At 42.3% G+C, this 25,833-nt stretch overlaps 1 protein-coding gene and 1 long non-coding RNA gene across 5 annotated transcripts in view; both read right to left on the bottom strand.

Moving 5' to 3' along the window:
- LOC145528856 (uncharacterized) overlaps window positions 1–15,834 on the bottom strand; it is a 176,222-nt gene extending 160,388 nt beyond the window's left edge. The window contains exons 1-2 of the long non-coding RNA XR_014070741.1: window positions 15,256–15,834; window positions 2,286–2,346 (exon numbers count right to left, since the gene is read on the bottom strand). This is a non-coding gene — a long non-coding RNA (uncharacterized LOC145528856). The remainder of the gene's footprint in view (window positions 1–2,285; window positions 2,347–15,255) is intronic.
- Window positions 15,835–23,245: 7,411 nt separating this feature from the next.
- EGLN3 (egl-9 family hypoxia inducible factor 3) overlaps window positions 23,246–25,833 on the bottom strand; it is a 457,661-nt gene continuing 455,073 nt past the window's right edge. For all 4 annotated transcript variants that reach the window (XM_081547999.1, XM_081548000.1, XM_081547998.1 and 1 more), the window contains one exon: window positions 23,246–24,931. In XM_081547999.1, the coding sequence (XP_081404125.1) occupies window positions 24,900–24,931 (32 nt within the window). In that variant the 3' untranslated portion in view covers window positions 23,246–24,899. The remainder of the gene's footprint in view (window positions 24,932–25,833) is intronic.

Genomic DNA, 25,833 nt, shown 5'->3' with positions numbered 1-25,833 from the left:
CTCACTGTTTCCACTGTTTCCCCATCTATTTCCCATGAAGTGATGGGACCGAATGCCATGATCTTCATTTTTTGAATGTTGAGTTTTAAGCCAGCTTTTTCACTCTCCTCTTTCACTTTCATCAAGAGGCTCTTTAGTTCTTCTTCACTTTCTGCCATAAGGGTGGTGTCATCTGTGTATCTGAGGTAATTGATATTTCTCCCTGCAGTCTTGATTCCAGCTTGTGCTTCATCCAGTCCAGCATTTCGCATAATGTACTCTGCATAGAAGTTAAATAAGCAGGGTGACAATATGCAGCCTTGACGTATTCCTTTCCCGATTTGGAACCAGTCTGCTGTTCCATGTCTAGTTCTAACTGTTGTTTCTTGACCAGCATACAGATTTCTCAGGAAGCAGGTGAGGTGGTCTGGTATTCCCATCTCTTGAAGAATTTTCCACAGTTTGTTTTGATCCACACAAAGGCTTTGGTGTAATCAATAAAGCAGAAGTAGATGTTTTTCTGGTATTCTCTTGCTTTTTCAATGATCCAACAGATGTTGGCAATTTGATCTCTGGTTCCTCTGCCTTTTCTAAATCCATGCCTATAGCTATAGGCATAGCTATAGCACATTACAAAAAACTGATTAGAGTCAAACAGCTCCAAGATGAATGAGTCAACTTCCACTAGACCTTGAGCCTCAGTATATATTCACTGTAACACATCAGCAAGCTAAATGATACACCCACAGGCATCACGACAGTCACAAAGTTGACCATAAAGGTAAAAAAGTGGACAGTGGCCCAATTCCTATAAATCGCCTCCCCTTTCCCAAAATAGTTGGAATAATCCTCCCAACTTGGTATCCTATAAAATTATCTATCCCTATAAAAACTGACAGGGGCTTCCCTGGTGGCTCAATGGTAAAGAATCAACCTGCCAATGCAGGATACACGAGTTCAATCCCTGAGTCGGGAAAATCCACTGGAGAAGGAAATGGCAACCCACTCTAGTATTCTTGCCTGGAGAATTCCATGGTCAGAGGAGCCCGGTGGGCTACAGTCCATGGGGTCGTAAAAGAGTCAGACATGCCTTAACACCAAACAACAGCATTTAAAAACTGACAGCACCATACCCTGGGTCCTCTCTTGCCTTCTGAGGTGGCCCACACTCTGTCTGTGGAGTGTGTTTCTCTCTAAATAAATCCTATCACTTTGTCTCTCATTGAACTGTTTCTGCAACAAGACTTCAAGAACCTGAGCTTCATTAAGTCCTGCGACTAGGTGTGTGATCTAGAAAATGATGAGTTCAAGTCTCAATCTGGATTGCACAGTTTCACAACTGCTATTAATGTGAGTACTTTATAAAAGATATTCAGCCATGTTCATTGTTTCCCCAAAGAAATATACAAAACCAAGACTAAAACATGCTCACTAATTGCTAAAAAGGCAGTTTGTGATGAATTCTTTGAAATTCATGGCATAATAAAATGAGAAATTAAGACAAAGGATAAAATTGACATTCCATTGGATTTTGTCTTCAACAGGTAAGGTTTTGGTACCTTAAAGGACAGGAGAGTCAAAGCTTTTCCCTCTAAACCAGGTATATCTGTTTTTCAGATATACTGTAGTTGCTAGATCTAGAGTATGTAAAAATGAATCCATCATCACTGTGGGACTGACCATTCAAAAAAACAAACTCCAGCTGACAGTGGATCAAGGATACCATTGTGATATAAAAAAAAGGTATACAAAAGAAAGCAAAACAAAAAAAAAGTGAGAAAAAAAAGTTCAGAGCTACATAAGACAAAGCCTGGTAGCAAATCAACTCTTTCCACTGCAGTAACACCAAACCCTGCCCTGAGCCACCTTGGAAGTCCTTCCATTAAAGGGGAAGGCATTCAAGGCAGGAGGTTCACACAGGCAGTTAAATGAAGAGGTTGTGCTCTCCTGATTTTGCAGCCTTAGAAAACTGGGCCATCCCATCACTACTAACAATGTAGGCAGAGCAGTAAAGACAAGATCACTTTGCTTTTGAAGATAAATCCCCACAGGAAAGCTGCTTTGCTCTGTGTGGGTAGAAATAGACAAAGAGTTGCAAGAAAATGGTCATATCCTGTAGCACTTTTATCTCTTTGCTGCCTAGCAACTTTCATAGGTAGAGTGCCGAGAGGGGAAATTCTCATGGAAGCCTGAGAGTAAGCATGCACCGTGTCTTATAAGCTTTAATAACACTACCTCTGTGAGGTTTAGTAACATGACCTCTGAAGAGCTGCCCCCAACCGAGAAGGTCTGGAAAGTATTCTTACCTCTTCATGTCCTTCATGTCGAATCGTATTTCTGGTTGGTTCTTGGGGCTTTCTCCTCAGGCTGCCAGGAGGAAGAGGAAAGTTGCTGTATTATTTGAAGCCAAAGGAATATTGTGGTTTAAAAATAAGCAAGAGTAAGCTTAATAGCACCAGTTTCCACCACCTTCTCACTCTAGCTTCTTGACAGGACAATCAAGCAGCAGGAATTTCTGCTGGTGCTAATCTAGGGCCAAGGAATACAGCTGATTCGCTCCATCATGGGCTCCTCCAGCTCCCAGAAACAGCTTCTTAAACTATTTTTTTAAAGATCCGATAATGGGCCATTTTCAATGTCTTTATTGAATATACTATAATATTGTTTCTGTTTTGTGTTTTTCATTTTTTTTGGCCACGAAGTATGTGGGATCTTAACTCCCTGACCAGGGATCAAACCCGCACCCTCTGCATTGGAAGGTAAAGTCTTAACCACTGGACCACCAGGGAAGTCCCAAGAGCTTCCTAACCTTAAGCCAAAATTTGACTCTCAGGGATTCTGGGGGGAAAAAAATGTTATAAGAGAAAGGAAAGGAAAGGCGACAATTGAATAGAAAAATATTTCACTGAGCCAAAATGAGAAGAAGTCATCAACTACCTAACTTAAGAGCAGTACTTTAAAAAAAAAAAAAAAAAGGTGAGGGGAGACTAAATCCAAAATATATATATCTGGAGATATTGTGGAGAATTTCTGCTTCCCTGGTGGCTCAGATGGTAACGAATCTGCCTACAATGCGGGAGACTTGGGTTCAATCCCTGAGTTGGGAAGATCCCCTGGAGAAGGAAATAGCAACACACTCCAGTATTCTTGCCTGGAGAAACTCCACAGGCAGAGGAGCCTCGTGGGCTACAGTCCAGGGGTCACAAAGAGGCAGATACGACAGAGTGACTAACAGACTTAAACCCAAACAGGAACCTGTGGGGATCTTGGACCCAGAAGCCTTTCCATGTTCCCCATTCCTTGTGTGTAGGGAGCAGACTCCAGCCTACACGACCTTCCCTGAGTCTCAAAGAGGAGATTCAAACACCGCTGATCAGAGAAGGGACAGAATGCTGAGACAAGGGAGGAGCAGCCAAGAAACCATAGTTCAGCCTTGAGGCAGGGTCCTGGTTCCTCCTTAAGGAATGCACATGACAAGGTCTTTGAGCTCTTTACAGAACTAAAGCCCCCAAGAACTGGAGTGAGCATTCTCCATTACAGAGAAGATCATCTGAGGCCAGATTAAACCAGAGAAGCTGTCAAGAGACTAGCTGAGCCCTAATCTTATCAGCAGCCCCACCCTTGAACAATTGCCATAAAAACTCATCACCAAATCCTCCCAGGATATGGTTTAATAGACAAAACTAACAGGACATCTATAGGAACACGAAAACTTTGTATTCTTTAGAAAAATAGAATTTCTTACACAACTCTAGGGTGAAATTTGTCTAGGCATTAGATTACTGAAATACTTTTAAGATTTACAATATGCAATAAAACTGAAAATAAGTAAAAAACAAAAACAGTACATGCACACAAACAACTTGAAGTTTTTAAAAACCTTCAAAAAAACCTAAAGTTAGAGGTTATTCGGAAGTACTGAAAAAAAATTACTAAGCGAAAGTACTTAATTGTAACTTGTACATCAAACACTAACCACTTTACACTTAAACCTCGCAACAACACTAACAGGTAGATGCCTTGATCTCCATTTTTCCAGGTGAGAAAACAGAGGCACATAGAAGTCAAAAAGCTTGCCTAAGATTATATAGATAGTAAGCTGCAGAAGCGGAATTTGATCCCAGGCAGCCTGGGTCTTCCTGGTTCACCAGGGCTTCCCAGGTAGCGCTAGTGGTAGAGAACCCATCTGCCAATGCAGGAGACATAAGAGACATGGGTTCAATCCCTGGATCAGGAAGATCCCCTGGAGAAGGACATGGCAACCCACTCTAATATTCTTCCCTGGAGAATCCCATGGACAGAGGAGCCTAGCAGGCTACAGTTCATAGGGTTGCAAAAAGTCAGACATGATTGCAACGACTTAGCACATAGACTGGTTCTAAGACATACATCCTTAACCACTACACTGTGTAATTTAATATAAAAACCCATGAGAATGGCCAGTATCATATACAGGCAATTCATAGCCTTAATATCTTTTTATATTAAAACAAAATAGGCTAGTTAACACAAGATGGCAATATGACAGCAGACTTCAGTAAATGAGTTTGTTCCCGCCTTTTGCACTAAAAACTGGAGCAGGGAGTGGGGAGAAGGGAAAAAAAATAAAAGAAATAGTATTACCCTGGCCAAGGATTACCAGGGTCTATGTGGATGATATTAGGTAAGACAAGTAGACTCATGTATATATTTTGTAATATATATATTTTATTGATTTATTTGGCTGCACCGGGTCTTAGTTGGGACACATAGGATCTTTAGCTGTGGCATGTGGGATCTAGTTCCCCAGTCAGGGATCTGGTCCAGGCCCCCTGCATTGGGAGCATGGAGTCTTAGCCATTAGACCCCCTGGGAAGTCCCCCTTGTATATACATCGACACAAGCTAAGGACTGGTGTGAATCATGGATCTGACTAGCAATGCTGCAAATATTAGAGCATCTGTGCATATTGAGTTAAAATTAGGTTTGTGCATATGGAGTCAAAATTGAGTTCTAAGTGATTACGTCTCTAATGACTTTGATTACAGTAGCTTGCTAAATTGCTATAAATGGGGGCCTCTAGGAAAAAGTGTTTCGGAGGAGGCAATGGCACCCCACTCCAGTACTCTTGCCTGGCAAATTCCATGGACGGAGAAGCCTGATAGGCTGCAGTCCATGGGGTCATTAAGAGTCGGACACGACTGAGCGACTTCACTTTCACTTTTCACTTTCATGCATTGGAGAAGGAAATGGCAACCGACTCCAGTGTTCTTGCCTGGAGAATCCCAGGGACGGGGGAGCCTGGTGGGCTGCCGTCTATGGGGTCGCACAGAGTCGGACACGACTGAAGCGACTTAGCAGCAGCAGCAGCAGGAAAAAGTGTTTAAGAGCCCACACTGTGGTGTCAGATCTCGACTTGAGGCTACGGCTTGGCCACCAGATTGTTTTATGATCTTGATGTAGTTATTTAACCTCATTTTCCTCTTATATAAAGTGGGAAAACAATAGCCACCACAGATTCTACCATTTCCTGGGGTTGTGGTGCGAATTAATTGTAAGGCACTTGATATGGTGTCTGGCACAGAATGGCTTTGTTCTTCCATTTTATATGTGCTCTATGCACACAGCACAGGAAAATAAGAAAATGGTTATTTGCAGACCAAAAACTGACAAATACCCAGCTCTCAAAAGAGTAGGCAGAAGTACCTTATCAGAAGAAATTGTACGACTTCAGGTTCTCTGTAATAATGGGTTTGGATATTTGGACAAGCCCTCTTGAAAACAAAACACGCACATGAACACTAGGAATTCCCTAGAGGTCCCTAGAATTCCCTAGAGGACTTGGCACTTTTACTGCTGAGGGCCTGGGTTTCCATCCCTGGCTGGGGACCTAGGACCCCAGCATGGCCAAACACACACACACACACACACACATAAACCAAAAACAAACACTAAAATTTCTGGGTAAGTGTTAAAAAATAAACGAAAAGCAGATATCTTTCTTAAAAGTAAGAGGAGCTAACACCATAGTTAGAAATAACCGGAACCAAAGGAACTCCAGAGATAAATAAGCAGAGAAGCCACTTTTGTCCGGAGGGCTCTGTTGCTCCCACTAGACTTGAACTTGCATGTGAATGAGTTTTGGCTGCAAATGGGACACAAGTCAAAGCTCAGACTCACAACAGGTGGAGGTCTAGAGGGAGATTCTCCCCTCAACAAGCCTGAGGCCCAAAGGTGAGGATGAACTAAAGGAATCCAGGTCCTCTATAAGATCTTGCATTCTAAATGGACCCAGACCTCAAGCCTTGAACTAAGAGTGTTGCCGAGTCCAAGCTCGCTCTTCCCGCTGCACGACAGGCCAATGAATCCAAGAGACAAGGTGTTGTTGAGGCAAGGAAAATTACTTTATTCTGAAAGCAGCTCACCGAGAAGACGGCAGGCTAGTGCCTCAAAATAACCATCTTATCACAATCTGGATGCCAGGTTCTTTTATAGATCAGAGATGGTGGGGAGGTGAGGAGGCAAAGTAAAAAAGCCATTAATCTCGCAAACGTCTCCTAGAATGGCAAGTCTCAAAGAGGGGATGTGTTAATTTCTTCCTTCCTGCCATCTATAGGTGGACAGGGTTCTGGAACAGAGGCACTTTAACAGTTAGGGGGAGGTGCAGGATTCTCTGAGGCAGGCCATTCTGTATGATTATAATAACAAAAGCAATGAAAAGCAAGTCAAAGTAACAGGTCCAACATGGAGTCAGAATTGGCTTCTTCTCTGCAACAAGAGTAGGGTAGTCCTGGATTAGAACTGCCCGCCTGTGCCATGCAGAAGCAAACTCGAATGCTTCCTGCAAGACTAGCTGTGTTCTAGTTCTCCACTTTTTTCTAGAGATAGCTCCAAATACAGTAGTCCAGAATTAATGATGAAGACGGACACTAAAGTTGTTACCAGGAAGAAGAAAAGCAGAATCAAGCACGTGTGCTCATGTGCACACTGACACACACAGATCCACAAGGGATAAAAAGCATGTCGTTTATTATGTTTAGTGAACTGCAAGATATGCTCCATCTACAGGGAAAAGGAGACTTTTACCAAATGAGAAAGAGAACCAAACAGGACTTCTAGAATTTAAAAATATGATAACCAAAGTTACGAACTCAGTGGATAAGTTAATAGCAGATCGGGTACACTCATGAATAGGGATAAAAACCAAAAGAAGTTATCCAGAATGTAGCCTGAAGAGACAAACAGCAACTGCAAAAGAACTGGTGAGAAAGAGGAGGTACAGAAGTGAGATCAAGGGCATTCAGTTGGAATACCCCAGGAAGAAGAGGGTGGGAAAGAGAATACATTTGAAGAGATAATGGCTGAGGATTTTTCAAATGAATTCTGATTCAAGTTCAGTTCACTTCCGTTGCTCAGTTATGTCCGACTCTTTGCGACCCCATGGACTGCAGCAAGCCGAGGTTCCCTGTCCATCACCAATTCCTGGAGCTTACTCAAACTCATGTCCATTGAGTCAGTGATGCCATCCAGCCATCTCATCCTCTGTCGTCCCCTTCTCCTCCTGCCTTCAATCTTTCCCAGCATCAGGGTCTTTTCAAAAGTGTCAGTTCTTCACATCAGGTGGACAAAGTATTGGAGTTTCAACTTCAGCATCGGTCCTTCCAATGAATATTCAGGGTTGATTTACTTTAAGATGGACTGGTTGGATCTTCTTGCAGTCCAAGGGACTCTCAAGAGTCTTCCCTAACACCACAGTTCAAAAACATCAATTCTTTAGCACTCAGCTTTCTTTATAGTACAACTCTCACATCCATACAGGACTACTGGAAAAAACATAGCCTTGACTAGAGGGACCTTTGTTGGCAAAGTCATGTCTCTGCTTTTAAAAATGCCGTCTAGGTTGGTCATAGCTTTTTTTCCAAAGGAGTAAGCGTCTTTTAATTTCATTACTGCAGTCACCACCTGCACTGATTTTGGAGCCCAAGAAAATAAAGTCTCTCCCTGTTCCCATTGTTTCCCCATCTATTTGCCATGAAGCGATGGAACCAGATGCCATTATCTTTGTTTTCTGAATGTTGAGTTTTAAGTCAACTTTTTCACTCTCCTCTTGCACTTTTATCAAGAGGCTCTTTAGCTCTTCTTCACTTTCTGCCATAAGGGTGGTGTCATCTGCGTATCTGAGGTTATTGATGTTTCTCCCAGCAACCTTGATTCCAGCTTGTGCTTCATCCAATCTGGCATTTCTCATGCTGTACTCTGCATATAAGTTAAATAAACAGGGTGACAACATACAGCCTTGACATATTCCTTTCCCTATTTGGAATCAGTCTGTTGTTGCATGCCCAGTTCTAACTGTTGCTTCTTGACCTGCATACAGATTTCTCAGGAAGCAGGTGAGGTGGTCTGGTATTCCCATCTCTTGAAGAATTTTCCACAGTTTGTTGTGATCCACACAGTCAAAGGCTTTGGTGTAATCAATAAAGCAGATGTAGATGCTTCAGGAAGTTCTATGAATTCCAGTCAGAATGAATAAAAACAAGTCCACACTTAGACAAATCATTGTAAAACTGCTGATAGTCAAAGACAAAGGAGCTACTCTTCAAAGAAGTTTAAGAAAAACCAGATTTTTTTTTCTTTTCTGTTTTTAATAATTTTAAATCACAGTCATTCTAGTAGATGTGGTGTCTCATTGTGGTTTTGATTTGCATTTCCTTAACGAAGTAACCCAATCTCTTGGAAAGTCAGGATTACCATTTACAAAATGGTTAGAATGCTTATCTTACAGGTTTTCTGTGTAGAATAAATAAGACTGGATTATCTGAAGCACAGAAAAATCCAATAGAGAGCAGATGATGACACTGGTGCTCCAACAGACTTTCCTAAAAGAAGTGTCGAATTAACAGTAACAGGACTGAAAACAGTAGAAATGATCTTTTCTTTTTGTATATTGAAGATTGCTGTTAACCTAGAATTCCATTTCCAGTGAAAACATTTCTAAAATGAAGGTGAAATAAAGGTAATTTTAGAAAACAAAAACAGAATTTATCGCCCAAATAAAGGAAAATCTAACACACTCTTTAGGTAGCAAATATGACCCAAACTGAAGATGAGAGATGTGAGAAGGATTTATGAATTCATCTAAATAAACACTGAAAGCATAAACTAGATCTTGCAGGTTTTAAATATAGAAAGGTCATTGCATTTTCCAGAAGGAGGGTAGTTACCAATTAATTGAACATGTTGCAATTTTTAGGATAACATCTAAAAGGAATAGAAAAAGAATGTATAATGTCTAAGCTAGTAGAGGCAAAAAGGAATTCTAAAATAATTTAAGATATACATGAAGGAAAAGGATGCAATGAAACAGGGTAAGTACAAGCACAAAATAAGATGTCAGAGTTAAGCCCAAATAAAACAATTAAATTTGTACTTAATTGAACTGAAACATGTATAAAAGAATAAAGAAATTCCCTGTGAGCTGATATAGCGTGATTTTCAGGATATATTCTTAAATGAAAAAGCAAGATGCAAAAATTATATGAGAAGAGAAGGCAAAAAGGAATATACATACTTATTTTTGCAAAATTAATCAAAAAGAACTAAAATCAATGGCCTACAGGGGTGGCAAGCCTGGTATCCCCGGGATGGAAGGGATAGAGAAAGGAATGAGACTTAAGCAGACTTTTAATAGAATTTTGCCTTAAACCATGTCTATTTTTTATATATTCAAAAAATAGATTGAAACAAGAATGGGGAAAACTTTAACACTGAATTTAGACACAAACAAAACCATATATCACATTAATATATAATTACCCAGAAGAAAAAAAAAAATTCTGAACACAGTACACTGACAATACACCCTCAAAGAAAGAGTTCAGTCTTAGGACAAAAACAAATCTTAAATTAGACAAAGTAAGTTTTATGTTGATGAAGCAATTATGAAATATTTTTAGTGTCCTGCAGGACTGAACAAACATACTGTTGGAAACCCAAGTTCTCATTGAGGGAGCAAAGAGGTACAAATAGCCAATGTAGGCAGAAGAGAGAAACACCCCCATGGAGTTAGGATGAAGTTGGAGGCACTGTCAGTATAAACTGGAGATTTTTTAGCTCTTTCCACAGGAAGCGCCTGGAAGCAATCACATCTCTGCACCAAGGAGCACACCTGGCAGTGGGCCTTAGCTTTGAATACTATTCGCCACACAAAGGAACAGCGGGACGGCTCAGAGAAATGCCTGCTTTCAGGAGAGTGAAAAGGATTGAAAGTGCTCAAAACTGATGGAATCCAGGGTCTTAAAGGAGGTCACTATGATCAAATCGGGGAGTATCTAAACTTCAAAACAATTAGCGACAGGACTAGATTATACCTCTGAATAAACAAAATAATTCATAAATACACTGATTCTAAAATTTCCTTTAAAATTTTAGATGGGGCAAAGAGGAGTGAAAGGGAAGTTTTCCTTCAAGTAGGTGCCTACTAACAGGTGTAGGAAGAATGACAGAAATAGAAAAATCATTATTTTACATGAGTAGAATCACCAGTGAATGATAAAATATGGGGTAAGAGATAGTTGGGGGGCAGAATGTGGAGAAATTTGACAGACATCCACCTTAACCTACTTAGCATCAGTAATAATGGGACGAACTGCATTGTGCACCCCTCACACATCACACTGAGGGGAACACAGCAGGGGACACCTCTGACAAAAATGTTTACCTGGCCCTCCTCATGAACATCTAGTCAGACAGATCCAAATATGCAGAGGGATGTCCTGTAAAATAAGTGCGGTAGAACCTTTAAAAAGGAGAAAAGAGAGAAGAAAAGGGAAAAGGAAAAAAAGAGAAAGAAAAAAAAGAAAACAAAAGGACAACAACAAAAGGCTGGGGAACTGTTCTACCTATAGAGAAAACTAAACGTGGTTCCTGACCCTTAATCGGGTCCTGGATGGGAGAAAAACATTGGAAGACTTTATTGGGACAACTGGGCATATCTGAACGCGGTGGTGGTTTAATCACTAAGTCATGTCCAACTCTTGCAAACCAATGGACTGTAGCCTGCTAGGCTCCTTTGTCCATGGGATTCTCCAGGCAAGAATACTGGAGTGGGTTGCCATTTCCTTCTCCAGGGGCTCTTCCCGAACCAAGACCGTATATTAAGTGATAATATTGTACAAATGTTAAATTTTTAGAGGATAATTGTCTTATGGTAGGACAATGTCCATATTCTTAAGAGATAAAGGCTCAGTTCTCACCCACTTCAAAGAAGCACATATGTGTCTGTATACATATATAAATAAATACACATAAAATTATATATTCATTTGTATATACACATATTCACAGTGCAGCAAAGTGTTAATAACTGGTGAATCAAATTGATGTTTATTATTACTCTTGTGAATGTTCTGCAGACTTAAAGTTTTGAAAAATAAAAAATTGGGGAAAATTTAACTAAGGTTTATTTAAAATTTAAGATTCATTTAAATTTAAAATTTAAGGTTTATTCATTGAAAAGACAAATATTGTTATACTAGGTAAAGGGAGAAAATCCAACTAGATATGCAGTGCATAAAAGCTACATTTAAACCTAAGGATATTAAAAGATTAAAAATAAAGAAGATTAAAAAAAGAAAGCTCAGATGGCTTCATCAGACAGACCAATTTTAAACAAGAAGCATTAGCAGAAAGAAGAGTTGTCTCAATAATTTTTCAAAAAGTTCAATTTACAAAGACGAGATTAAAAACTCCTCAAAATGTTTATGTCAAATAAGAGGGCTTCAATATATAAACCAAAATTGATACAACTACAAGAAGAAATAGAAAAATCTACATTCATAGTGAAAGATTTTAGCCTATATCTCTGTTATCAATAGACCAAGCAGCCAAAATAGCTTTCAAATGAGGAAGAAATTGAGACATTCAAGGACCCAAAGTTTAGCAGCCACAAACACCTCCTGAAATACTAAAGGATAACTCTTGCTAAAGAAAAAAAAAAAGAGTCCAAAAGAGAGAGCCAGTACAAAAAAACAATGGCAATCAAGAAAGCAATTAAAAAACAGAAAAGAAAAAAATCTCTAAAAGCTATTTATTACAGGGAAAAATAATAATCCTAGAAATAATACCTGAGATTAGGAAGGAGGGAGTGAAAGCATGCAAACATTATCTTGTACAAGAGGAAGTAACAGATTCTGGCTAACGCTAGAGCATAGAATATTTAGATACACATCAAAAATTTAAGGTTAGCTAGCAGAAAAACAGTGTATTGTTTCTGAACCACTAGAGTAAAAAACAAGAACAAAAGCAAACCCACAAGAAATTGATCAAAAACAGGAAAGGAACAAACAAGAAAACAAGAAGCATGGTAAAACATAACATGTCAATCCAACATGTGACAGTAACAGATGGCTTGTGTGAGGGGAAACAAAGCTATGAGCTATTTACAAGAGACACTCCTAAAACAACAGCAAAAAAAAATGGACATAAAGGGATGGAAAAAACATCAAAAAATGCTAACTAAAAGAAAATGGGTAGGATAGTATTAATCTCTGACAAAACAGTGTACAATCACTAAGAGAAAACAATGAGGGATGTTCTTATTTTTAAAAAAATTACAATCCACAGAAATCCCAGGAGTCACAGTTGTCCATTATCCCCAGAATTTCAAAGTACATAAAGCAAAAAAACCTTGTAAAATATTAGAGGAAAATCCATAACCACATTATGTTTAACACCCTTAAAATCCACTCCTATATATTCTGCAGGTTTCTCCTGATAGGTTAGCAAAGTCTTACAGTCTTTTTAGTGTGTCAGTTGGGTCTTTCCAGATGTTAGTATATCCTGTCCCTGGAACAAGCAGAGAATTGACTCTAGTTACAGGCTAAGAGTGGGCTTCCCAGGAGGTGCCAGTGGTAAAGAAACCGCCTGCCAATGCAGGAGACACAAGAGATGCAGGTTCAATCCCTGGATTGGGAAGATCCCCTGGAGGAGGGTATGGCAACCCACTCCAGTATTCTTGCCTGGAGAACCTCATGGACAGAGGAGCCTGGCAGGCTGCAGTCCATAGGTTCGCAAAAAGTCGGACACGACTGAAGCAACTTGACTTGCACGCACAGGCTAATAGTAACAAGGGCTGGTTGTGGTGGATCTTGAGAAGGAACATCTCCTTTCAAGGCATCTGCCCCAGATGAGGTGGGCATGGAGTTTTCCAGCAAAGGAAAGCTCATTTCTTCAGATATCAGCGGGCAAGATACTTCTACTGGCAAAGGAATCAGGGTGACTTTCAGTTTCAAGAGTGTTAGTTTTATCAGAATATAACCAGCTGTTCCCAGTCCAAGTTTCAGAATCCTGTTCTTTCCCAGTCAATGCCCTAATCTGTAACATGATACTTGGCATCACTATGAGTTTAGCAATCATAATTCAACCACCCACACAATTAAATTTTGTATAATCTTTCAGTGATATCAGCCCTCTGGCAACAAGAAATAATTCCTGTAAGGGCTTAATAGAAGCTCTGTGACATTCTGTAGTCAGACGTGACTTAAGAGTTGAAGGACCTGAGTGTGTCATTTTCCCTCTGTAAACGCTCTAGTACCCTCAGCGCAATCCACCCCACATCTCAATCCTCATCATCATCATGACCGCCATTAACAGTCCAGCAGTTGTTTGAGATTCCAAGGCATTTGCTTCCATTGACATTGCATCATAGTTAACCACCGGTGAGAGCTTAATTAACTGTGACGCCACTGTATTACCGGCATCCCATTTCCCATGGGCAAGGACCTGAGCACTGTACTCAAGCCCAGACAAATTCCCAAATACCATTTGGGTGTATGGTTGGAGAAGGGAGGCGGACATCTATCTACTGGGACAGCTCCCAGTATCAATTCTATCACAGTCAGACTCCAGGCAGAGACAGACACTACACGGGAATTTGAACATTTGGAACCATATATGGATGCTTAACACGAAGAACTATTTACAGGGAGTACACACTAAAAAAGAATACCCTAGGGCTGAGGAAGAATAGCCAAGCAAAGAACAAACTTTCCCAGGCTGAGATTCCGATCTCCTTCCAGAGAACAAGGCTGCAGCCCACGGGGTGGTAGAGAAGCTCGAGATGGCTGGAGCCAGAGCTGGTCCACAGTGGGTGAGCTGAGGCTGGTGGTCAGGTATCGCGGGCAGAGCACACGGGCCAGGGACTGGCGATGCCAACTGGCTGAAGTGCAAGGACCCGAGTGTCCTCCACTTAATGCTGGCAACCATGGGGCAAGCAGAATTAGGAGCACCCTGCAAACTGGCAGGCACCCCTTTCCTCCTGCAGTGTCCCTCCAGCACCTCTACTGACAAATTCAGCATTGTTCCAGACGGCAAGGAGTCTAGCTCCATCATCAAGGCAATGAAGGGCAGGATGGAACACAGGCAGTTAATTGGTCACTGTCTAACTTACTCGCTGTCCACTGCACCCCCTTTTCCTTCAGCCAGTGCCACAGCTGCGGGGGCTCTTTACCTGACCCTGAACCCTCATTCTCAATGGGGCTGAGTCCCAGTAGCGCTGCCTGGGGTCTGCTGTGGGAGCTGTCTGTCCATCTTCATTACGGGCACAGGAAACCAAGGGTGCAGCCCAGGGGAAGGCCCAGACACCCACCATGCACATGCCTCTGAAACCTCCTCTGGCAGCGTTGACCCTAACCCTCCCTTGAGAGTGTGTCAACCACTCGAGTCCCCTCTGGGTTGTGTTGTGGTTCGTTTTTGTGGCCCATTTCCCTAGTACTGAAGGAGTGCCTCCCGGGGGCTCTCTCAACATCCAAATTCAACAGAAATTTCCCTGTGCCTCCTGAAGGAAGCATTTGTCCTCTGGGCACAGACACCTCTCTGACAGGAAGAGCCCAGCTCCACGGGGACAGGAAGCACTGCGGAAGTAGGTTGGAGGGAGTGGAGGTGGGGTTACAGAGGAGAAAACTGAGGCACACAGAGAGTGGATAACTTACAGAGGCTGTATAGGTAGAAATAGCCGAACTGGGACTCCAAACCAGGCCTGACTCCAAAGTCCATGTTGTTCTCACCACACCATATTGCCCCTGACTGCCTGCCAGGCCGCTGTGAAATGCTGGGGATGAACACACGGGCAGACCCCAACCCACCAGTGCTCTCGGCTTCTGAGTCACCTTCAACTCACAGACACACAAGGCCCGTGGTTAAGTTGGGCTACTTACAGTACTCCCTGCCCATTTGTGCTGTTTTTTCACCCAAAAAGCAGCCCTGCTTCCCCCAAAATGTCAAAACCAAGAGGCTCACCTTCGGAGCTAGACTCTCCTCTGATCTCAGAGCAGTGTGTTTCCGAGGATGGAAACACTACAGCAAGGGCCAGTAATGGGTCCTGACCTCGGGCAGTTAGACGACCACACTTCCCACCCTATGGGTAGCAGACACTGCTGAGTCTGGCTCAATTGTGGTGACGGTGGTTTTGCAGGGGAAAAAAAGGCAGAACTGGTGACGAGTGGAGAGAAATCCGAGCTTCTCAGAGAGGATCCACTGACCTTTCAGGACGCCTCCAAGCCCGAGTTCAGCTGTTTGTTCAGAAAAGGAGCAACAGCTGTGAAGGACTCAGGGCTTACAGGTGGTTAGGGGTTATTAATGCCACTCCTTCTAGAGATGGTGGGCGTGGCTAACGCAGCCTCCAAAGGCCTGTTGATGATGCCCTCCTGGCAGTGCAAGCTAATGGGAGCCAGAGAAACACGTGGCTGGGATTTGGCGCAAGTAGTAGCTGGGACCCATGGTAAAGGGTTTTTTTTTGTTTTTTTTTCTTTTCTTTTTTAAGAAGCAGAGTCTAATAGGAAAAGAAATGGTCATGCTGTGGCTGTTCTCCTTGAGGATGAAACTTCATAATCATGTGACTTTCCTTTGTCTAGGTCACCCCCAAGACCAGGCTCCTTTGTGAGTTTAGATCCATGATCTGATTGGTCCAGCTCTATGTGCTAGGACAAGGTCAGCCCTTACTCATCCACTGCTTCCCTCTTACCAATGAGTCAAGTGAGCTGGGAACCTGGCCCACCTCCAGGAACGTGATAAGATGAGGAGAAGTACCTTCAGCTGCCCAGCCAGCAGGACACTGCTTCTACACGCCTCCTCCAAGCTTTTGGAGCCTGGCCTCGCCTCCTCCTGTGCTTTCCCCCTGACTGATCCTAGTTCTTCCAGCCCCTGCTCTCAGAGCCCAATGAATCTGATTCACAAGTCAGGGCACATGTGAAGAGGCCAGTCAACAGCCTACCACCATTTTGGTATATTTTTTAAAGAACAGAGCTTTCACCTTTTAGTGTCAATTGGAATTACTTGTCTTTCACAGAACCTGAAAGAGCCCATATGACCGCTATGTGATCTGGAGGGCCTGCCCTATCCACACGCCCTTTTGAGAAGAACAGCTGGAAACAGCCTGTAGGAAGTGAAGGATTCTACCCTAGCTCCCCCAACCATCGACAACACTAGTGAACACCTGCCCCCAGAGCAATCAATCCAGATTGCTGGTCTGGCCCCACAAGATGAGCCTTGCAAATCATATTCTCTCCTTGGGAACTGGAAAACTGAAAGCAGCTGGAAGGTTCCACAGGTGGGAAGTCATATAGCAGGAAAGCTGTATAGCTAGGGTGTCAAGAAGCTCTTTAGCTGAGAGAAAGAGCAGAAGAGAGAGTTTCCTCACTCCTGGCTGCTCTCATGGCTTCTATGCTAGTCCAGTGAGCCTGCACCATTCGTGGCCTGCTCTTGGATGCCCATGACATTTCCTCTGGAACTCAGACCCCACCAGAGCACTACCTGGATGAGAAAGGGGGCCCTCAATCAGCAGCAGACCTTGGAACAAAATTCCGGCCTCCAGACCAAAACTGACAGATCTAGCCTCAAAAGCACGGGTGGTCCTGAAAATTCTTGACAGTTACGTGGCTGAGGCCCCACTCATCAGAAGGGAGGTCTGCCCCATCAGACGCCAGCAGGCATGGGCTGGTTACCAGCTTTAGTCAGGGGAGTTGGATGAGGGCCATGGAGAATGGCTTCACACCCTTCCCTAAATGAAATGATGCCTTAAAAGCTCACTATAAATTATCAGGGTGGCATAGTTTTCAAATTGCTCCCATCCAGACTTGGCTCTGCAAGCCTCCCTCCCTGCTCGATTGGGCCCAAGAAGAGTGGGGTGTGGCCCTTCAGAAAGACAAGGGAATCGCCCCTGGTCTGGCACGCAAACCAAGTCCGTAGGTGGAGCTAAAGTAGTCTCTTCAAATTTGGGTTGCTCTGCATGGACTTGAGTTAGCATGAGTCAGGATGTAGCCAGTAGAGAAGGAAGGAAATCTCTCTCTGAAGCTCTTAGGGGAGATTATGTAGGTCCCTGTAAATAAAGAAATATAGTGCTGGTGGCTACCTCCTGACTCGTGCTAACTCATGTTCTCTCCCTGGTGGCTCAGACAGTAGAGTCTGCTTGTAATGCAGGAGACTGGAGTTCAAGCCCAGGGTCAGGAAGATTCCCCTGGAGAAGGGAATGGCAACCCACTCCAGTATTCTTGCCTGGAGAATTCTGTGGACAGAAGAGACTGGCAAGCTACAGTCCATGGGGTCGCAAAGAGTCAGATTCAACTTGGCGACTAACACACATGTACAGTGTGGTAGCTGTGGTAAAAAGCACAGGCACACAGCCTCCAGCAGAGGAAGAGGACCACTCGCTCCTTCAAATAGCCCCCGAGAGCATTCAGGCTCTCTCAGGGATGTCCAAACATTTTTCCACAACTTCAGGCAACTTTTGTAAAAATAAGTACCCCCGAAAGTTGATATCTGGTTTTCATCTTAAGCTTAAATCATTGCAAAGAATAAAACTTCCAGTAAATATTGACATTTTAAGTTAAAATCTGTTCCATTACTCTCCTCAATGTAAAAATAAAACTAGACCGTGAGATAGCATGACTGGAAGGTGAGGTGGGGGAACACTTGGGGTGGAGATCCTCTTTAGGGAGCCAGAATCTAAATGACCCATCATTATCCATGCAGATCGGTGGAAGCAGACCACTCTAGGCAGAAGGAACAAGTGCAAAGGCCCTGAGGCAGAGCCAGACTTCACTTGTTTGAAAAACAGAAAAGTCCTGGTGTAGTGAGAGTTAGGCTATGGGGGGAGATAGGGCTGGACCGTGGAAAACTCTGGATGCTGTTGTGTTGATCTCTGTTTTACCCCTCCATACTCGCTAGGTTATGCCCCTCTTTTGAGCCACAGAAGCCTGACCAGACCTGTGGCCTTCTGTCAGTGGGCAGTTGACTGGTGACTTACAGATGTGCTTAGCCCAAGGTGCATTTCAGCAGCTCTGACGAGGGAAAAGCCAGAGGTGGGGTGTTAACTACCCAGCTCCCTTCTTGCAAGGTCCCATGGGCTGGTTGGGTTCCTTCACTGAAGGTCCTAGCTCCTGTCAGGAAGCCTCTCGCTTCTGGTTAGTTTCCTCCCCTTTCCCACCTACAAGTCTTGGAGTCTGGAGTGGTACCACCTGCTTCAGAGCGTTGGGTACTGCACTCTCTCTTATGGTTCCCCTACTTGCTCCTCACCTTGGTGAAAAGTCTTTTTATCTAACTCTCCTACAATTATCCTAATTTGTAAGTGTCATCCATTTCCTCCTGGGACCCTGGTTGGTACTCCATGATCAAGTGGTTGTATTTTATTCGTTGTTTCTTAAATCCTCTGATAACTGTGTTCTATCCTGTGAAGCTACATCACCGACCTTTCTTTCTTTTTAGTTTTGTTTCTAAGCGCCTATTACAGGGTTATAAGAAACGCTTAGTGACTGTATACACAGTGCACAGCAGAGCCAAGAGATGCTTGAGAGGCAACCGGTCCATGGAGAACAAACTGCAGTTGGAGGCCATGAAGTTCAAGTCTGGGACAGCATTCCCATGCACAACCCTCTCTGGGGAACACAAACTCCATCGCCCTCCCCAGGTTCAAAACTTCCACTTTCCCCTAGTGTTAGTTGGAAAACTTTTAGCCATAACCATATTTAGTCATATCTGGGGAGGGGTTGGGTCAAAAGTCAAAAAGAAGAAAAAGAATATATATGCTTACATAGCTAAGGTCACAATTACTGCTAACATACTTGTCTGGGAAAGCCTGGGCCAGAGGGCTCAGGACAGAAAAACAAACCAAGCCAAATAAAACCTTTCCCTTCGATTGGGTGGATCCTGGCTGCTTTCATTCATCTCAATCCAAGAATCATCCTGTCAAGTCATGACTTTGTCACACTGTGGGAGCCTTAAGTGGCTGCAAGGCCACCGCTGATTGGTGACTCAGTCCATGTTAATTGCCGCAAGTCACAGCTGTCTAGTTTTCTAAAGCGTGTTTCCTTCCTCAAGATCACATTAATTTATTGACAGAAGGAAATCTACAGACAGCCCAGAAGGAAGTGTGAGAACAGGACCTGGTGCAGAGGGAAGTCTCCCCGCTATTCGAAAACGAGCCAGGTGCCCAGTACCCCAAATGGCAGCTCCAGGACGGGATGGGAGAAACCCTGGCACCCTACACGGTACCCCAATGTTCTGCTGTCCCCTTCTGAGAAAGCCAGAAAAGGCCGAGAAGTGCAGGGGGCCCATGAAAATAAGAAGAAGAAAGGATGTAGAAGTTGGTTAAAAATAAAACTTATCAGATGAGAATTAGGTCCTGAGAATGTTATCTCTTCCCCCAGGAGGATGGAGGAAAAAAACTGCATGTTAAGGAGAACACAGGCCACAGGATGAATAAGCATAAAAATAGGAGGAAATGACCCAGCAAACGTGCCCGTGCTGCGGGAGGAGGGCTTCCCAGGAGGTGCTGACCTTCCAGGAGAGGCGGTCACCCTCCAGGGATACAGAAGAAACTGGCCAAGGGGCTGATTCTGGTGAAGAGAGACTTTTTTCCCTTCTGTACTTTTTAAAAACTGATTGCTTCCTTTGCCCATCCATGCCCCTGCCCCACATGCATTTGTTACCTTTTCAGAAAAATATCGGTGTTTGGAAAACACTCTAGGGCAATTCCTACTTTTCAGCATTTTAATGGCAGGTAACACTGTCCTCAGTGAATTTTTCAAAATCCAGATAGTAAATGCTTAAACCAGGTGAGGATGAAGGAAGCTGGCAGCAAGCAGCCAGGCCTTGGCTGCTAGGAACCCACCCCACCATGCCACCCCCAAGCCCTCACCCCCCACCCCACCCTCCATCCTCAACAGCTTTTCTGAGACTTGCCATGAAATTGGGCTGCTCCACAGCCCTTTTCAAAACTGGCCTACCACACACCCACTGCAGTCCCATTACAAATGATACATGAAGTCCCGAATCTTCTACATCTACATCCGCCAGGCATTCATCATAAGGGATGTCCCATTTTCCCTCAAGAAATAGGCACAAAACAAAGACTACCTGTGAAATTAATTTTTAATAACCTAGTGCAAATAATGAATTTTGTTCCACAGCTGCTCTTAAAATCTGTATGCAAAACTGTGACAATAAAGCACAACAGGCATTCCCTATCTGAGATGTCCCTCTAACTTTAAAAAAAGAATCACAAAATGGTCTTTACAAAATTTCTGAAATATCTCAGCACTCAGGAGCACAAGCAGCAACTACTTCAAGGAAAGCTTTTCTAAGTACAATACTAAGTTTACCAAAGGTCAAACAAACAGGATTCAAGAAAGAAATCTGGTGCTTTTTTCAACACTCATAGTCTTTCAGGGTATTTAAATAGGCAAAAGAGCTGTGTTTTAAAGAAATGAAAATGACATCCTTCTACAAGCAACTCAAAAAGATTAGATAAGAGACTATCCAAGAGCTTCGGAGAATTAAAAATGTTTCAGAATTTCCACTCAATGTCACTTAGAAGGGATGATGAGAATTCCCTATGATGACAGAGCCTAGTCTAGCTTCCTCCCTTGATTTCCACATATCAGATAGAGAACTGTCAGTAATAGAACCATGCTGACATCTCAGCCTTAAGCCTAAACTGGAAAGCTAGGTATATTAAAAAAAAAAAAAAAAAGGTTGCCTTTCCTCCCCTCAGAGGGCATCAACCTAGGGACATGAGGACAGCAGCGTGGACACTGTCCAAATGTCGCCATGCACTGCATCCACTGTGGCGTGCTGGGAGGCTTCCAAATTGTACCTGGGAAGTCCCAATCTGTTTCTCTTCCAGATGGTCCACACTGCTTAACTCTGCTCTGTGGGGGATGGTATGCCCCACACAGCTCATACCCAGGGTTAGCCTGAGAGACCAATGTTGCCCATATTCCCAACTTCCTCCATGATCCTGGGAGGCATGCAGCGAAGATCCCATTGCAAAGACAAGGGAGAATTCACCTGCGGCGTTGATGTTTTCTGCTCACGTGGTTTCTTCTGAATAACTGACATTCCTTTAGGATGCTGGGCATGAGAACCTTGTTGATAACCTGAGCCTCATGTGAAGCTATCAAGCAGCGAACATTTAAAGCTTCCTCTCTCCCTACTCCACTCATTCCTGCTCTTTTGTCTGGCATCTCCTCTGCAGGAAGGAGACACCAAAGACAGCAAACCCTGAGGAGCTGGAAGCTTTGAGTGAAGTACTCCTTCACCCCATGTCATGTCGTGTCATATGTTCGTTGCTCAGTCGTGTCCTACTCTTTGCAACCCCTGGACTACAGCCCCTGACAACCACCCAACTGCTCTGAGACCGTTTTCTCATCTGAAAAGAGGAAGAGTTGACAGAGGCTGCAAAGAACAAACATGTGAGGGCGCAGAGCACAGGCCTGGAACAGAGCTATTGGCATATGTAGAGTCATCTTACCAGCTGCACTACATCATGACTTGGACTTCTTTGACGCTGGCCTTGCAAATGTAAGAAAGATAAGCCATAGTAGGTCTGGGATCTCAAAGGACCTAACCTATCAACACAGAGATAGCAATATATTAAAAATCACTTTTGGACAGGAATAGACTGATCTGAAAGCAGATTGGGTCTTAAACATACACTTGCATATATCATTCAAGTGTTCAACTATAACCAGCTTCATCATGAAACGAGCTATTTCCACTGTTTTGACAATAGTTTCCAACCACCTCACTAACCAGTACTCTTTTCATGCCATTCAAAAGATTCAAGACTGAAGCTAAGTCAATTTTGTATTATTTTTATTTAAAATAACTTTACCAAGAACATTCCCTGGGCTTGTCCTCATAGTTGATCAAATATAAAAGTACCTGTCATGTCCCAACCCCTATTTTATACAAACTGCTGACTCAGTATGGCACTTCCCATCACTGCTTCCTAAATCACAGGAAATTTCAAGACCGAGGGACTGAAAGAAATTAGGATGACCCAGCCTCTAAAATTCCTGAGTTATGTAAAGAAGAAAAACAAAATTATATCTGAGTAGATAATTCATGATTCAGACAGGCCAGCAGCTAATTGGTATTAACTACTCTACTGAAGATCTATTTAATGCACTTAGGTAAGACTTTTTATTTCCATGAAATTGGATCTTTGGTTCAAAATTTAATCTCCTGCCAAGGACTCTGTACTATGTAGGTGACGTAACATGTCATTGCCAGGAATATAAAGAAATTGATCCGATTATTTGCTAAATAATGTTTCTTCATCAGGGCTAAGTCCTCTTCTAAGTGGGCTGTCAAAGAGAGGAGCAAAAAGCAGTCACTATTAGTTGTATTTTCCAGGACTCCAATTCACCCAGGAAAAAAATCAGTGCACTAAAAATTGATTTGATACATAGATTATTAGGTTATAGGACCTTTGTCTGGAAGGAATAAGCGAGGCCTATGAGGTCTGATCTTTTGGCAAGTAAAAATATTAACTAAAATGAAAGATACAAGGCATACTATTGGAATGATATGATATTCCTTCAGAATATTATCATTCTCATGACATTAATAATCATGGAAGAAAACTTACCTACAATTATAGGTAACATAAAACTCCTAATAAACTACTTTGTTTCTTTCTCTCTTGCTGAAGTTTTTCAAAACTGTTCTGAAGGAGGAATGTAGTCTGTCCTGTCTAAAGCTATTCTTACGTTACTCCCATGGTCCCTGGACACAGAAGGGCAGAATCCTCCTCAGTCTTCAGACTCACTGTGGTCAATGACCTCTACAAACAGGTAAACAGATAAGAAAGGACACTATGACCAAAGCTTTCTATAACCTTTAGCCTAAATTTACACGTCAACAACAAGAGAAAGTTGTGTGCACAAAAATGCTAGTGAGCCCTTCCTGCCCAAGATGGAGAAAATGAATCAAACCATTAAAACGCTAAGGCAGGAGAATGAGTTTATTCAACAAGTATTTACTGAGCTCTTACTATATGCCAAGCACTATTTTATGTGCTAGGAATACATTCCATTGATTAAAAAATACAAAATCCCTGTCTTCATTGTGCTTACACTCTAGAGGAAGGATACCAGACAATGAACATAATAAATAATTTACATAGTAAGTTAGAAGGTAATGAGTACTACAGGAAAAAAAAAAAAAAATAGAGCAATTGTGAGAATGAAGACAAGTATTATTTGGAAAATTTTCCAAACCGGACACACAAAAATATGCTTCTTTCTTGCCAAGTCTATGTGCCTGTCAGTGAAAAAAGAAAATATTTCTGGCCCCTTAATGTTCATGGGATTTTCAAGCAAGAAATTACACGGGTTTTAAAAATATGAAAGTGGAATTGAAAACTAAGCAGAGTAACTTTCATAAAAGAGGAGCTCCATACAGAATTTGTAAGGCATTGGAATCTGTGTTTACTGCTGAAGAATTTCCCACAATTCTAGCAAACTCCATGATTCTGGCCACACTGCCAACCACAGAAGATCTGGAGAGTCAAGTGTTGAAGAGGCTACCAGGGTCAGAAAATGTGGAAGAACTCAAGTAGCTTTCCAGGATTTTTTGTTTTATTTTCCATTACCTTTTTTAGAATACAGCCTAGTTTTTGTGATTTTCTTGTTTCGTTAGAGAAGAGTGAGCTCACTAAAAAGGAAAACTGAAAAACAGGAATGCCTACATTTCCAACTCCATCTCCAATCTCAAATTGTTTAAAGTGTACACGTTTATTGTATATCAGCAGACCCAGGTTTTTTGACACCATTATCAGAGGTTGTTGGCTCTAAACTACCAGGAAGATTTTTTCCCCCTTTGATTTAAATTCAAATTTCTTTTCAACAAAGCAACCAAAATAGTTAATGAATTAGGTTCTCTATGTAAGAAGTGAAAATAGAAAATAAATGGTGTCATCTTTGATCAGAAAATTGTATTTCAGCAAGATGGGGCAGAGGCAGCAAGTACAGGTTACAGGACCAGGAAAAGGGAGTGTCCACCCACAGGATACTTAGAAATTGATTACTCTAACAGCAGCCTGTGCTAGAGGTAATAATGTTATTAGGTTGTGATAATTCTCCAGAAACCCCAATAGCCCAGGATTAGGAACATCTGGAAATTGTTCAGATGACACACATTTCTGTTTCCTGTGTTAAGGCTTCAGTGATGCCTCTCTGCGGCACCTGTCACCATTTTATTTCTTTGCAAACCTCCTCCTTTCAAATTAGAAAGTGTACATAAAGTGCAAGTAAGATTCAGTCCCTCGCCCATGCTTTCAGGTTCTTGCTTTGATAGCCAGGATTACCAAATCTAACAATTAAACCGCTGGCCAAGTAGGTTGTCTGCAGGTATTTCTGGAGTTAGCAAATGAGTTCATCTGGCAAAAAGAGTGTCTGAAGGTAGGTGCAGTCTTGGCAGGAAAACACAAAGTACCATACACGAGACAGGGATCTGAGTGATGCAAGCAGTTGGGGGCGGGGGAGGGGGGGGTCCTTGTCACCGAGTCACTGAAGAAGAGGCCTTCTTTGGATCTCAACTCTTAAAGCAAATTCAGAAACTGTTACTAAAAGTGAATGAGGCCAGCGGATTTCAGAGCAGGGTCAGTCCTCAGTAAGGGCAGGTTCAGTTTTCCCTGGGTTGGGAACAGAAAAGAAAACAAAGAGGTTAAGGAGCCAGATCTGATGAACTTCATGGCACAAACATCACCCCTAAAACCTCCAGCAAATGCTTCCCATCTCATGAACAAAGCTGAACAAAGGACCTCCTGATGCAGCTTAGAACAATGTATTTTCTTTGGTATTTGCTAGGGAGACTGTTCAAATAGATCATGATGTTACATGACCTATTACATGATGTTACATGCAATAGGTCATGTAACATTACACGATGTTACAAACAAGTTTACTGTAGGATGTCTTAGATTAATTTTTCTTGATTAATATGCTCATAAACACAGTGACTCTTCAAGAAAGAGATACTGTATGTAACAATTCCCACATTTGGAGACCAGGAATTTACCTTCTCACAAACTATTCACAACATGTCTTTCAATATAATATATTTTGGGAAAATATGCCTTATAATACTGGTTGGAGGGGACAGGAAAGACATTAAGTCATATTCAGTTTATATTACATGAGCCTGGTTTTTATACTGAGAGTCACATTCCCATACCAATATAATAAATGAACCATGGTGGTTGGGTTCCATTGCATCTCCTTTGTAATGTGCCAAAATCATGGGCAAAATTTAATGTTATATTTGATGAGCGAATATTAATGATCAAAAGTTAACCATATCCCATCTATTATAAACTGTCCCACAGTCAGTGGGCATTCACAAAGGATGTCCTTTGCATTTTTTTCTGATTTTTCCAGCAGAGCTAAGGCCAGGGTTTCAGAACTAAGTCCGTCATGATGTCATTTATGTATATATGTGTGTGTGTGTATAGATAGATAGATAGCTGAGATTGAACAGAGTACATTAGCATATACATAAAAAACTTAAATAAAAATCATGGATTGACTTGAGCAA

Source organism: Giraffa tippelskirchi, chromosome 12 (genome assembly GCF_054371585.1).
Source record: "Giraffa tippelskirchi isolate mGirTip1 chromosome 12, T2T-mGirTip1v1.2.pri, whole genome shotgun sequence".
Classification (NCBI taxonomy): Eukaryota; Metazoa; Chordata; class Mammalia; order Artiodactyla; family Giraffidae; genus Giraffa; species Giraffa tippelskirchi.
The sequence above is the reverse complement of the archived record's forward strand: the minus strand, read 5'-3'. Positions and strand labels throughout refer to the sequence as shown.